Source organism: Larimichthys crocea, chromosome XII (genome assembly GCF_000972845.2).
Source record: "Larimichthys crocea isolate SSNF chromosome XII, L_crocea_2.0, whole genome shotgun sequence".
NCBI lineage: Eukaryota > Metazoa > Chordata > Actinopteri > Sciaenidae > Larimichthys > Larimichthys crocea.
In genome coordinates, this window is record NC_040022.1 from 1,685,572 (window position 1) to 1,697,840 (window position 12,269).

The following is a 12,269-nucleotide window of genomic DNA, read 5'->3' on the forward strand; positions in this document are numbered from 1 at the left end:
ATGATTAGGTTACAGAGCGGCCTACCGTATTTGACTGAAACAGCAGGCAGCACGCAACAACTTGCATCCCGTCAACAGCTTCACACTTTTTGCATATTCAGTAAAATAAACAATATTAAAGGCTGTGTCATTGGAAGGAAACAGGAGGAAAATGCAGGTAGGTTAACTAAGGTTCTCAAAGACACTATTTCAATAGCATCATATTCTGGTTTTTTGTGAGCACCAGCTGCAAAAATAAGTGTCCTTAAGATTTTTTTGTTTTTCAATATGAGCTGTCAATCAGTGTGACCATTTCACCTGATTATATGAAGTTTGTGCTCATGCATGTGGAACTTATCTGTGTGGTCAAGCAGTTTTCCAGAGAAGATAGCTATGTGTTGTTGTTGTGTGGGGACATTGGTGTTGGAGAAAGTTTTGTTGGAGGCTCATACTCATGCTGGAGATTCTCCTCCAGGGTGTACGGTACTTCCTGCAGAGTATTCAGTTCCTGCAGCTTAAATGATTCACTCACAGAGGGTCTGAATCAACCAATACAATCCAGTCTCCACACACACACGTTTCTCACTCAGCTCTTTATGTCTCTCAAACTCCATTTACTCAACATCTACAACTGTCCTTTTCCAACTGCTCCAACTGAATCTGTGTTACCTACTTCTCTCTGGCTACCAGGACATGGAGAAGTCTGGAAGTTTGACAGCAAGGATGAAGGGAGGAGGAGGTATAGGCATCACAGGAGGAGGAAGAGGAGAGGGGGATAGTCATGCGGCTCCTAGTCGACCTTTTCCACATGGAATACATCCTGGAGGTAAAACACTGAAGTTAGTGTGTGTGTATCCTGTTAGTTATGTGTGGTGTTAATACAGATTAGTTTTTCTTTAGATTTGTACTTGTGTGTTTCCTGCGTTTTCAGCTTCATGTTGTTACAAACTTAACTGGTCTATTTCTTTATTATTTCAACCCCTCTTGTGTCCTGCCATTCAAGCCTTTGTCTCACTCTTTTTCTCTCCACTGACATCAATAATTCATAATAATTGTTCTAAGTTGGTTTTAAATCCTCAGCATCAGTCTCAGGTTGATGAATGGCTTTGTTCTCTTTCTCACTTCACAGCTTCCATTGAATGTTAAAGTCACTGTTCAATGCTTTGGGCTTTTGAACCTTCATTCTCATAGCAATTATTAATATCTGGTCAACAGAAAAATGAAGCAATTAAACAATATAAAAAATGCAGAAATAAAAAAGCAGTGCAGCTTAAGGCAGTTACAAACAAAAGGGAGATGTGAAAACAACAAAAGAACATTAAGCAATATATATATAGTATTGTAACTATTTCCTGTTGTTTAAGGGTGATGACACTGAGCAGGACTGAAATGCAAAGGTTCAGGCGTACAGTTCACTAGCCTTAATTTGTCGCTTTGTAATAATCAGTCTGACCTCATAGATAATGTATGGACGGCCATTCACTGTCACCACACACATGACTCCCTTGCTCTCTATAGACATCTGTCACTCTCATTCTCTCCCTCTCTCTTTCTACACATACACAATCTATCATTTATTCTATAGGCAGTTTTCCCCGTGTGTCTCTCTGTGGTTGTGCAACCCTCACACCACCCTATCACTCGCAGATTATAAGATTCTGAACATAAGTGTAAATGTTTATCTGTTTATTTTTTTAAATGTTGAGCCCTTCTCCCCTCTTGGATCCTGTCTTTGGAGAATAAAGAGTGAATGTTTTCATTCTTTTGAATGTCCAGGTGTTAAGTTTTCTGTCATCCATCATAGAACAGTATGTTGAACTTTATATGACAACATATCTGGCATACATACGCCCGTTGTGCACTAACTGGAATCCACAGAGCAGCAAACTCATTTTGAAGGTATCTGGTCATAAACAAAAGTATTGAACAATATGTAAAAAATGATGAAAAGTCAAGGTATCACTATAAACATTAAGATACGTCTTGGATCATCTGAAAACCATGAATGTCTGTACAACATTTTGTGCTAATCCATGAAGTAGCTTTCAAAAAATGTCAAATAAGAGAAAACTTTGACCTGCTGGTAGAGCTGAAAGAAAGGTCAGAGCATCACCAAAGTCAATTAAATTCATGTTCAAGGGACGCTGAATATCAGCATGCAGTAGCATGACAATCCATCCAATAGTTGTCGAGATATTTTAGACTGGAGCAGCTGATGTACTGACCGACAGACCAACAGACAGACTGACATTGCCATCCACAGACACTTACTCTTGCTCTTAAGTTCCTATTAGCTTGTCCAGTCTGCCCAGGATGAAAAATACCAAATAAGTCCATTTAAAACAGAGTTCAGAGTCTTGGAAGTAGCACCATTCTTAACACCCTGTTCACTGCCTATCACTCTTCAAGCTGTGCCAGTGCTTCCAGTGGCAGGAGGGATGATGCCACCAGTCCCTACCATGCCAATCCCCTCCCATCACCATCACCATGAACAACACCAGCTACAGGAGCAGCAGCAACAATACCACCAATACAACCGCCCTACACAACCCTACCAACAGCTGTCTTCTTCTACCACTGCTCCTGCTACACCTGTAACACCCACCCCGTCACCCACTCGTGCACCCGCTGCTACTACCGCAGCAGACATAGATGCTACTGTAGCATCCCATGTCACTGGTGTCTCCGGTCTGCCGGGGGCGTCTTCGCTCCCTGCTACAACTGTAGTTTCAGGCTTACCTGTGATGACAGGTGTGCCAGGTACAATAATTGGGTGTGCGTTTTCCAGCATGTTTGGCCTGAAGCGTGTCGGCATGGTGGAGTTACAATAAATTCAATTTGTGTTATGTTATCTAACCTTTTTTATATCTTGGAGTTTGTTGTGAGGTTGCAAAGTCTTTGTGGTTTGTTTGAAGCAGAGGAATTTACTGCATCTTCTGCTGTGAACTGTGTGTGCTGCTACCACAACAAAATCATCTTTATTACACAGTATTGATGTTAATTAGTTTACTTCTTCTACTTGTCTAGGATCGGAGCAGACAGTACTGACTCAACAGCAACAGGCCATCATCAACCAGCAAGCTATCATTCTGGTTTGTCAAACATTGTTTGTCTGACCAGCCCTGATATTACTGCTACTTACAATATACACAAGTATTTGTCTCACTTAGATGAAAATATACTCAATTTAAGCTGTGTTTCAGTCAGCCTAATACTAATACTTACTAATAACTAACACACCCCTAGGTAATGCTTTGAATTTAACACTGTAGAGCACAACATTTTGGGAAATACACTTATTTGCAATCAGGGTGGTGTCAATCTTCTCATCAACTAACTCTCAAGTAAATAGTTCAACTATTCAGTAGACAAGTGAAATATTAACTTTTGGTCACTTGTAAATCCCAGCTTTTAGTTAATGTTAGGTAGTGTTCATAAAGTAAAACCATAAATTCATCATCCTCATGTGTAATATGAGAAATAAAAAAAGATATACTGTTGTTGAGATATATATACACTGTATATAAATGTGTGTGTTTTGCAGGCCCAGCAGATGACCATGCAGGCCATTGCAATCCAGCAGCAGATGTTGTCTTCCTTCCCCCCTGCTGCCCCAGCCCCCCAGTCACCACCCTCACAGCCTTATCATGCACCCAGCCCTGTGAGTAGACATGTGAACACGCAGCATGTATACAAATCAGACATACAGTATAGTCAGCACTAGTATGTCAACACTTCTTTCTTTCTGCAGCCCAGAGAAAGAGAAGAGTCGCCGTACAAGTCCGCTGCTGTTCAGCGGAAAACAAGTATGTTTTACACTCTCAGGGGAAAATTAACCTCCAAAGATGTGCTGTGTGCAGCTTCAGGATGCTTCTCGTGCTGGGTTCTCAAAGATGCTCAAGAGAAGAATAATGGAATACTGTAGTATTTAGTAATAGTGTGATGTTGTGATTTAAAGTTGCAAACCTCACTGTATCATATTTGGGATTGAGTACAGGAAGTCCATAAATATCACAGTATCACAACCTAGAACCTCAACATCTTTCGTTTGTGCCCAACTGGGACCTTTGTTGCATCTTTTTCTACATCATTTCCTGTCACCTCTACCGTCACTGTCTAAATATTTCTTAATTATCAACAATCAGCAACTGAGTGAATAAATCTGTGGGTGATATGTAATTTAATGAAGTGCTAAAATCATGTAAAAAGATCCAAAATTGAATTCATCGTCAAACATCTGCACGTGATCTAATAAAAAGTGATATTCCAGGTCCAACACGTGCCCCCCCTCCTGAGGACGTGGTACGATCTAGTCCTAGTAACGCAGAGCGCATTGACCCCAGCCACGACATCAAAGACATCATCAAACAGCATCAGCCTGCCGGCGCAACGACTTCTTCTGGAGCTGCCACACAAAAGTAACTCATAAATTCCAGACCTTAATATTTATACTGATAAAAGTATTTTGTCTGTCCACTTATTTGCTTCTCATCCTCTGCGTGTGTGTAGGAAAGGTGATGGGAAGACGTTTGCAAAGAAGCCAGACCCACATGATGAAGCTATGGAGATCTTAAAAGATCAGATGGCAAACCCACCACAACCGGTAACTTAACTCTGTACCAACCACACACGTGCACACACACACACACACAATAATATAATAATAATATATAATATGATTATATATAACAATATCTGACCTTTTTTCGGTCTCAGACTCCGAAGAAGCCTCCATCATCCAAACCTAAAGAAGAAGGAGGACTTAAGGTTTCCAAGACAACCAAGTCTCGCCCTGCAGGGTCAACAAGCTCCAACATAAGCCCCGCCCCTCCGCAAGGTGAACTTTCACATACTAATGTGACATAAACTTCAGCAATAAACAGCAGAATAGACAGAAAGTTCTTTACTCATTTTCATACTTGCATGTGAACCTGTATGGAAGGTCAAAAACCATTATGTGTTTGTGTGTTTTCAGTCTCTAGAGAGTTGCCAGTCGAGGAAGAGATCATTCAGACTCAACTCCACAGCAGGACCAGTGATGAATATTACACTTACTCCAACGTACCCTGGAAACTCTACATGAGGAAAGAGGTGTGTTTCATGAGCACACAAACATATAAATGAACAAAAGTTTAATGTTACAACAAAATGCACGCCGAAACGTCAGTCAAACCATGTAAACTCTGTATAGATATATTGAATAATTAACATTAAATAACATTACAATGCTTTAATATCATCAGATTTTTACCATCTATTTACCAAAATATACATTTCATTTGTTGCTCTTTGTCCATTTACAGGTTTTCTATCCTAAAGAGACCTTTAACAATCCACTAATTCTGGATCTGCTCTTCAGACAGGTTTATTTATTTATTATTTATTTATTTTGTTTCATTTATTTAGTAGTTTATTTCTTCAAGATTTACTATTTCATCATAGCAGAGACTAATTTATAGTTATTAACTCTAATAGTTAAGATAAGTTGAAAATGAAAGGCTTAAAGTTGTGCTTTTACTATAGATTCTAGCATTATATTTATTGTAAAAGAATACATGAAATAATACATGTTGAGGTATTTTAAGATTTAAGCTTTTGTACAGTAGAAATATATCATACCAATATGAGTTCCACTTTAGCAGGCTCTTATTCCTGCATGTGTTTGTGATCTGCAGGTTGTACATGATACCTTCTCTGAGGCCTGCATCCGTATCACCCAAGAGGAGAGACAGAAGATGAAAGCTTTATTTTGTATGAAAAAACACACATTCCTACACTGTGCCTTAATGGCTCATAGATCCTGTATAGTACCTTTATTTAAATTTAGTCACTCAAACTTCTTCTGTGTTTTCTTTGACAGCTGCGAACAACGTGGATCAGGTTACAGGAACGCATGATGAAAATGTGAAGAAGAAAGTGGTCGCCATGGCCAGAGATTCGTGGGACATTTACTTCTCCCGCCTCTTCCCAGCATCTGTGAGTTTTTGTCTTTTACTTATCTGTGAGTTAAGCAGCCATCTTCTTCTTCTTCTTCTTTCTTCACTTGGTTTGATAGATTCTTAGAAGGCCATTTTTATGGGTGCTTGCACTCAGTTTTGTGTTTGTGTTTGTTTGTATTTGTGTGTAAATGTGTGTGTTCCAGGGCAGTGTGGGGACAGGAGTGCAGGTGCTGTCTGTGTCTCATAAAGGCATCAAGTTGCTGAAGATGGTGAGGAGCAGCTCTACTGCACCGGACTACTTCAGAGTGCTGAGGCCTTACAGGTGAGCGCATAGACTGTACAAAAACATAGTCTGTGTGTGTGATGTCAGACAAAGATCATTGCTGTTGTCTAAGTGCATATATCCTCTCATCAAAGTCTTAATCCAAAAAACATTTTACCCCAGCCCCCTTTCTCTTTCTCTTCTCCCTTTAATTTGACTTCCTGGTTTTTGTATATCACTTTCCATGCAGCTACTCGGACATCCTGTTTGTGTCAATTCCTTCTAAGAACATGCTAGAGTTCAACCTAACCAACGAGAAGCTGATCCTGTTTTCTGCCAAGGCCCCGCAGGTCAAACACATGATCGACTACTTCCTCACGGAGCTCAAGAAGGTCAGAGAGTGATAATAAAAACCAGGATCTTGGTTTGACGTCTGCTTAGTCTGCTCTGTGTATGTGATGAGAAGAAGACATCAGCTTAGTATTGTATGTCCACATGAAGAATATCTTGATATATATATTTTATTGAATGCTCGAGTAAACTGATTTGAAGACCTATAACTAGGACAAGGAGCGTACATGTTTTACAATAATAAGACAATGAGCACGACATTTTAGACATAAAACTGCGCTAAATACAGATAGATACTGACAAACAGCAATTCTTGAAGAAATTAGTTTAATTGAAGAAATTAGTTTAATTGAAGAATGTCATAAGGGGACAAGAGACACACAGTCAACAGTGGTCAAAATCGAAGCAATAGAGACAGATATATGCTGACTTTTAGTCCCAAGCATGAATCAAGGTCTGACAACACTGAATCCTACATTTCCCATAGTGCAGCGTGATGATATCTTTTGATATCTCTTTGGACCACTGGGGATTTTGCAGCATGTCAATGTAAAACATGTCGTGTCCCTGTCAGGACTCGGAGTACGTGGTGGCGGTGAGGAACTACATTACTGATGACAGGTCTCTGCTCAACTTCCACAAAGGAGACATCATCAGACTGCAGCACATGGACGGGCTGGAGGCCGGTGAGGCGTACACCCATAAACACAATGCTGCTTTCTGCTTCTCTAATGTCCATGTACAGTATGTCAGCTTCTCTGTGCTTCATACCATGTCTGTGCCCATGTGTGTGTGTTCAGGCAAACGTTACGGCTGCATAGTGAGGAAGAAGGTCATGCTTCTGGAGGAGCTAAAGAGAGACACTCCTGAGTTTGGTGGGTTCTGTCATGTGTGTGTTTGCTTTGCTGTTGGTTGGTTTGAATTTTCTAACTTTTTGAGGATTTGCCGTGTCTTAAAAGCTGAAAAACATAATTCAAAAACAGGAACTTGGGTTTGACATTTGACATCACTTTGGGCTTTTTCTTTGTTCTGCATGTGACAGTTTTGGGTTTGTTTGTAACTGTCTTTTATCTCTTGCTATGAATACTATGAACCTCTCAGAGACTATATCTTCTGCTCTGTGTATATGTGTGTACAGGCTGGCGGTTTGGGGCTGTGTACGGAAGATCAGGAGTGTTTCCCAGTGAGCATGTCCATCCTGTGGCTGCTCCGGACTTCCTGGTTCTCCCTGCTGAGCGTCTGGAGCCTCGAGACAGACAGGGAAGGGTCGCAGCATCTGCCGCTATTGCCGTGGCGATGGGATCATCTGTGGCTGCCCATGAGCTCGACCTCTCTACAGAGGTACAGAACAGGAAAATGTTTAAGCATTTTTCTACATTTTCAGCTTCTACATTACATCAGGGAAATAAATATGAGACAGAGAGCTAAGAGCGAGAATAACTTTCAGATTCCAGCATGAACCCTACCCCTGTATTATGGCATCAGTTGCTGTTTATATAGTATATGTTGGAATATTTTGGTTTGCAGAAATGGAAATATTCTGTAGATAATTACATCTTTGGTATCCTTTAAGTGGCACTGCTGCTTAGGTTTTTACAGCTGTGGGTGTATGTGTGTGTATCAGGTAGTAAATGAGATGTATGGCGACAGTGTGAGTGTGCAGCAGGATGATGTTTCTCTGCAAAGCGGTCAGTACCACATGGCTGAGTTTGCCAAGAAGTACTTCAGAGAGGCACAGAAGAACAAAAGGTCAGACACGTAAAACATGTCAAAATGTTCTTAATTTAAAAGTCTAGCAGCTCACACTTGTTGCTGACTGCTTCTTGTATTTTGCCCAGTGATCAGAAAGTCAAAAAGGGGAAGGAGGGCAGGGACCCTGTTGACATGGTCAAATTCTCTAAGGTAAAGAAAGTGGGGTCAAGGTCAAAAATGTCCATGTCTTTTGTATATATTATCTCAACTTCTGATTATATTGTGTACTTTACTGCTGCACAAACTTATGTTTGGTTCTTGTCTGTCCAGTCTCCGATCCAGGAGTCTCTGATCGACTTCTCCGACAGTGGAATGAACAGAGTGGCTGCTGACATCTTCATAGGTGAGAAGAGAGTGAGGATAGATGCATATAGGAGAAAGAAGAGGAAGGCAGAGAAGTAGTCAGTGGCTACAGATGCTAATATTTTAAATGAATTGTTTGCTGTTGTGGAAAGAAATACATGTCTTCAGATCATATTCATGAGATCATGTGTCCATGTTGACATGTGTGTGATGTGATTGTTTTTGTACAGCCATAATGAAGTTCATGGGTGACTTCCCACTGAAGGGTCAGACTGAGCAAGACCTGGTCACCACTATACTGAAGGTACACAGGCAAACACACACACACACACACTCATATATTTGATACGCACATAAATTATTAACTGTTGCGCCTCACTTTAATGAAGGGTCCTGTGAGCGAGTTAGGGACAAAAAACTCTGTCAGAAAACTACTCATGTTTGCCCTTTAGGACAAAAACATGCTATTTTCCTGTTTTTTTTTTACTATACTTTCTATTTTCTTCTATTCATATTGCATGTAGTGTTCCATAAATATGAACCAATGTCCTTTAGTGGAGACCAGAAAAATAGCATGTCATTTTTTTCTAAATAGGCAAACATGAATAAATGCTGCCATCTGGTGGACAATAATAAAAACTCCAATTTTATCATAAAAAACAATGCAACAAATACTGTATGCATAATATATACAGTATATAAATATATATTATAATCATAAATAACACTCATATATGCATAAATGCATGGCTTTATGACAACAACAAGCCTGAAACAAACATCTGTGTGTTTTCGAAATGTGCTCATAATTGTAGTTAAGTGCGGACCATGGCCTGATAAAGGATGAAGCCTACTGCCAGGTGATGAAGCAAGTTACTGCCAACACCAGCTCCAAACCGTAAGACTCTTCTACATTTCAAATCACATGCTGACTGAGGACTCCATCAGTTCTTGCATTGCCATGGCGAGACTCTAATTTACAGCTTTGTCTATATATTATTGTGCAGGGACAGTTGTCAGAGAGGATGGAGGCTGTTGTACATCCTGACAGCTTACCATCGCTGCTCTGATGTTATGAAGCCATTTGTGTTGAAGTTTCTGCAGGACGCCTGTGCCACCCCTGGGATGCAGTATCAAGGTAGACAATCCATCAACAACCCATCACACTCAATCAGTCCATCACTACCAATCTGACACTAGTCTGAGTCACTGATCATTGATTTAAAGTGTTGATTGGCTGCTGTGCTGAATTCACAGGTATTGCCAATGCATGTGAGCAGAATCTGAGGAGGACTTTTCAATATGGCGGGCGCATACAGTATCCCAACAGCATGGAACTCAAAGCTATGCTGGTTAGTCTCTAATTCAGCCATCTATATATATATATATATATATATATAATAGGCATGCGTGTTTGAATGACTTATTTAATACTATAGTACTAAATAAGTACAGAATAGAATAGTCTATTTAAGACATCTGTCACATTTATGTGTGAGACTGCTCAGCAGCTGCTTTCCTACTCTCAGTAACATGCTGGTGTTAACTCCTGTGTGACGCCTCCCTCTGATTGGTTGTTTGCGTGCAGGCTGGGCGGAGCTCCAAGAGACAGCTGTTCCTGCTGCCAGGTGGAATTGAGAGGCACTTGAAAATTAAGACGTGCTCTGTGAGTGTCACACACACGCATGCACACATCCAGTGAAATAATATCATTTTGATTCTGTAGAAAAGCATCCATCCACCATGCTAAGGGTTGGACAGACATGACATGATCAGAACAAACAGATTCTGCATTCATAGGCTAACATGATTCTCTATTTCAGGTTGCTTCGGACGTCATCGAGGAGCTTTGCTATGAGATGGGACTGCACAGGCTGGAGGCTTTGGACGAATATGCTGTCTTTTTGGTCACACACAAAGGTAACAAGGCTCTTGCTTGTAATAGTGGAGATGCAAAAGCTATATAGATAAACAGGTAATAACTGAAGTGTGTGTCCCCGTAGGTCAGAATGTGCGTCCCCTGAACAAGCGTGAGTACATCCTTGATATCGCGACTGAGGCAGAGCCGGTGGATACCAACTACAGTCTGTGGTTCAGGAGAGTCATATGGAGTCTGGCTCTGAAACTTGACAATGAACTCTACGTCACCATGCACTATAATCAGGTGAAGATCTATTTGATCTGTAGATATTATATCTACATTCCCCATTGCAGAAACGCTATCACATGTTCTCCTCATAAGCCACAGTCCGACATGGAAGATGTGTCAAGATTTTAAATTTCCTGTCACAAAATGAGCAACAAAATGAACACGGACAAAACTTTACTCTGTTCAAGGTGTTGCCAGACTACCTGAAGGCCTTGCTGACCGTGGTTCCTCAGGGTAAAGCCAGTGATCAGCATCTGCAGCAGATTGCCAGACTGGCTGCCCTACAGCACCGTGCCAAGGACACCATCTACCTGCCCACCCTGTAAATATACAGACATACACATGCACATACATAGACATACAGTACACTTTTTGACAAACAGACACACTACAAAACATAACTTGACACATGACCATATGCTAAATATACAAAAACACACAACAACATTCAGTGCTGCCTACATTGCTACAATGTTGCTTCTGGTTTGTTCTTTTGTGTGTGTGTGTTTTTAGCCGTGAAGTGCAGGAGTCTGTCCCGTCACCGTTCTATGGTAAACAGGGCTCACAGCCATGGCTGAACATGACAACTCAACACATGCAGCAGGTGCAGCCCTTAAACCCACATCAGGCCCGTGCACAGTTCCTTGGTAAGGCTCTATGTGAGTGTGTGCGTGTGTGTGTAACAAAATGTAAAACATACACCATGTTACACCATGCCATAATAAAAACGAGTCTTGGTGTGTTTTGTCCAGGTCTGGTCAGCGCCTTCCCCATGTTCGGTTCCTCCTTCTTCTACATCCAGAGCTGTAGCTCCGCCTCCATCCAAGCCCCCTGCATCCTGGCTGTGAATCTGAATGGACTGCACTTTCTTAACAAGGATACTCATGTAGGTCACACAGATTCTCACAATCATGCATGCAAATCAAAGCATCCACACAGTCCGGCCTGTGTAAAATGTTACATAGTTCATATTTCATGGCCAGCTGGTAAAATTTGGCATCGGGGCAGCTGGATGTGTAAAGCGGGAATATGAGGCCGGATTTCACATTTACTTCACAAACCCAAAGCAATTCGCTCCCTCTGCTGTTTATAGTGTTTGAAGACTTCTTCTCTCCATCCTATCATTTTTTAAATCTAAATAAATTAAGAAATAAAACATTTACTTTGATATTAAATTTTATATTTTGTATATTATATGTGACTTTTAATGTCTGCCTGTTAGAGTATGTTGTAAGTGTGTATTTGTGTGTGTATTCATACATATATTTGGTTTTGTGTGTGATTAGGAGGCCATGATGCGTTTCCCTCTGAAGGAGGTCCAATCAACTCGCACCCAGAGACCAACTTCAGGCTCTAGTTATCCATATGTGGAGATCATGATAGGAGACCTGCTCAACCAGCGCATCACACAGCTACAGCTGGAGCAGGTGTGTGTGTGTGTGTGTGACACAGGCAGCTTTGATAAAATACATTAAATATACAGTAAATATGTAAACTTTTCCCCTGTGCATTTTGCTCACTTTAAATGCTATGC

At 40.8% G+C, this 12,269-nt stretch overlaps 1 protein-coding gene across 1 annotated transcript in view; it reads left to right on the plus strand.

The window, feature by feature from the left end:
- The window catches only part of myo15aa (myosin XVAa), a 30,159-nt gene that overhangs the window by 16,679 nt on the left and 1,211 nt on the right, over positions 1 to 12,269 (plus strand). Inside the window, exons 33-62 of the mRNA XM_027284863.1 lie at positions 670 to 805; positions 3,007 to 3,071; positions 3,524 to 3,640; positions 3,731 to 3,785; positions 4,250 to 4,397; positions 4,489 to 4,582; positions 4,696 to 4,816; positions 4,955 to 5,070; positions 5,283 to 5,342; positions 5,655 to 5,730; positions 5,840 to 5,955; positions 6,122 to 6,240; positions 6,431 to 6,572; positions 7,106 to 7,217; positions 7,332 to 7,406; positions 7,670 to 7,872; positions 8,156 to 8,280; positions 8,370 to 8,433; positions 8,554 to 8,626; positions 8,817 to 8,890; positions 9,402 to 9,484; positions 9,594 to 9,724; positions 9,844 to 9,938; positions 10,175 to 10,252; positions 10,410 to 10,506; positions 10,590 to 10,750; positions 10,924 to 11,057; positions 11,249 to 11,382; positions 11,488 to 11,621; positions 12,022 to 12,162. Of these exons, the coding sequence (XP_027140664.1) occupies positions 670 to 805; positions 3,007 to 3,071; positions 3,524 to 3,640; positions 3,731 to 3,785; positions 4,250 to 4,397; positions 4,489 to 4,582; positions 4,696 to 4,816; positions 4,955 to 5,070; positions 5,283 to 5,342; positions 5,655 to 5,730; positions 5,840 to 5,955; positions 6,122 to 6,240; positions 6,431 to 6,572; positions 7,106 to 7,217; positions 7,332 to 7,406; positions 7,670 to 7,872; positions 8,156 to 8,280; positions 8,370 to 8,433; positions 8,554 to 8,626; positions 8,817 to 8,890; positions 9,402 to 9,484; positions 9,594 to 9,724; positions 9,844 to 9,938; positions 10,175 to 10,252; positions 10,410 to 10,506; positions 10,590 to 10,750; positions 10,924 to 11,057; positions 11,249 to 11,382; positions 11,488 to 11,621; positions 12,022 to 12,162 (3,279 nt within the window). The remainder of the gene's footprint in view (positions 1 to 669; positions 806 to 3,006; positions 3,072 to 3,523; positions 3,641 to 3,730; positions 3,786 to 4,249; positions 4,398 to 4,488; positions 4,583 to 4,695; positions 4,817 to 4,954; positions 5,071 to 5,282; positions 5,343 to 5,654; positions 5,731 to 5,839; positions 5,956 to 6,121; positions 6,241 to 6,430; positions 6,573 to 7,105; positions 7,218 to 7,331; positions 7,407 to 7,669; positions 7,873 to 8,155; positions 8,281 to 8,369; positions 8,434 to 8,553; positions 8,627 to 8,816; positions 8,891 to 9,401; positions 9,485 to 9,593; positions 9,725 to 9,843; positions 9,939 to 10,174; positions 10,253 to 10,409; positions 10,507 to 10,589; positions 10,751 to 10,923; positions 11,058 to 11,248; positions 11,383 to 11,487; positions 11,622 to 12,021; positions 12,163 to 12,269) is intronic.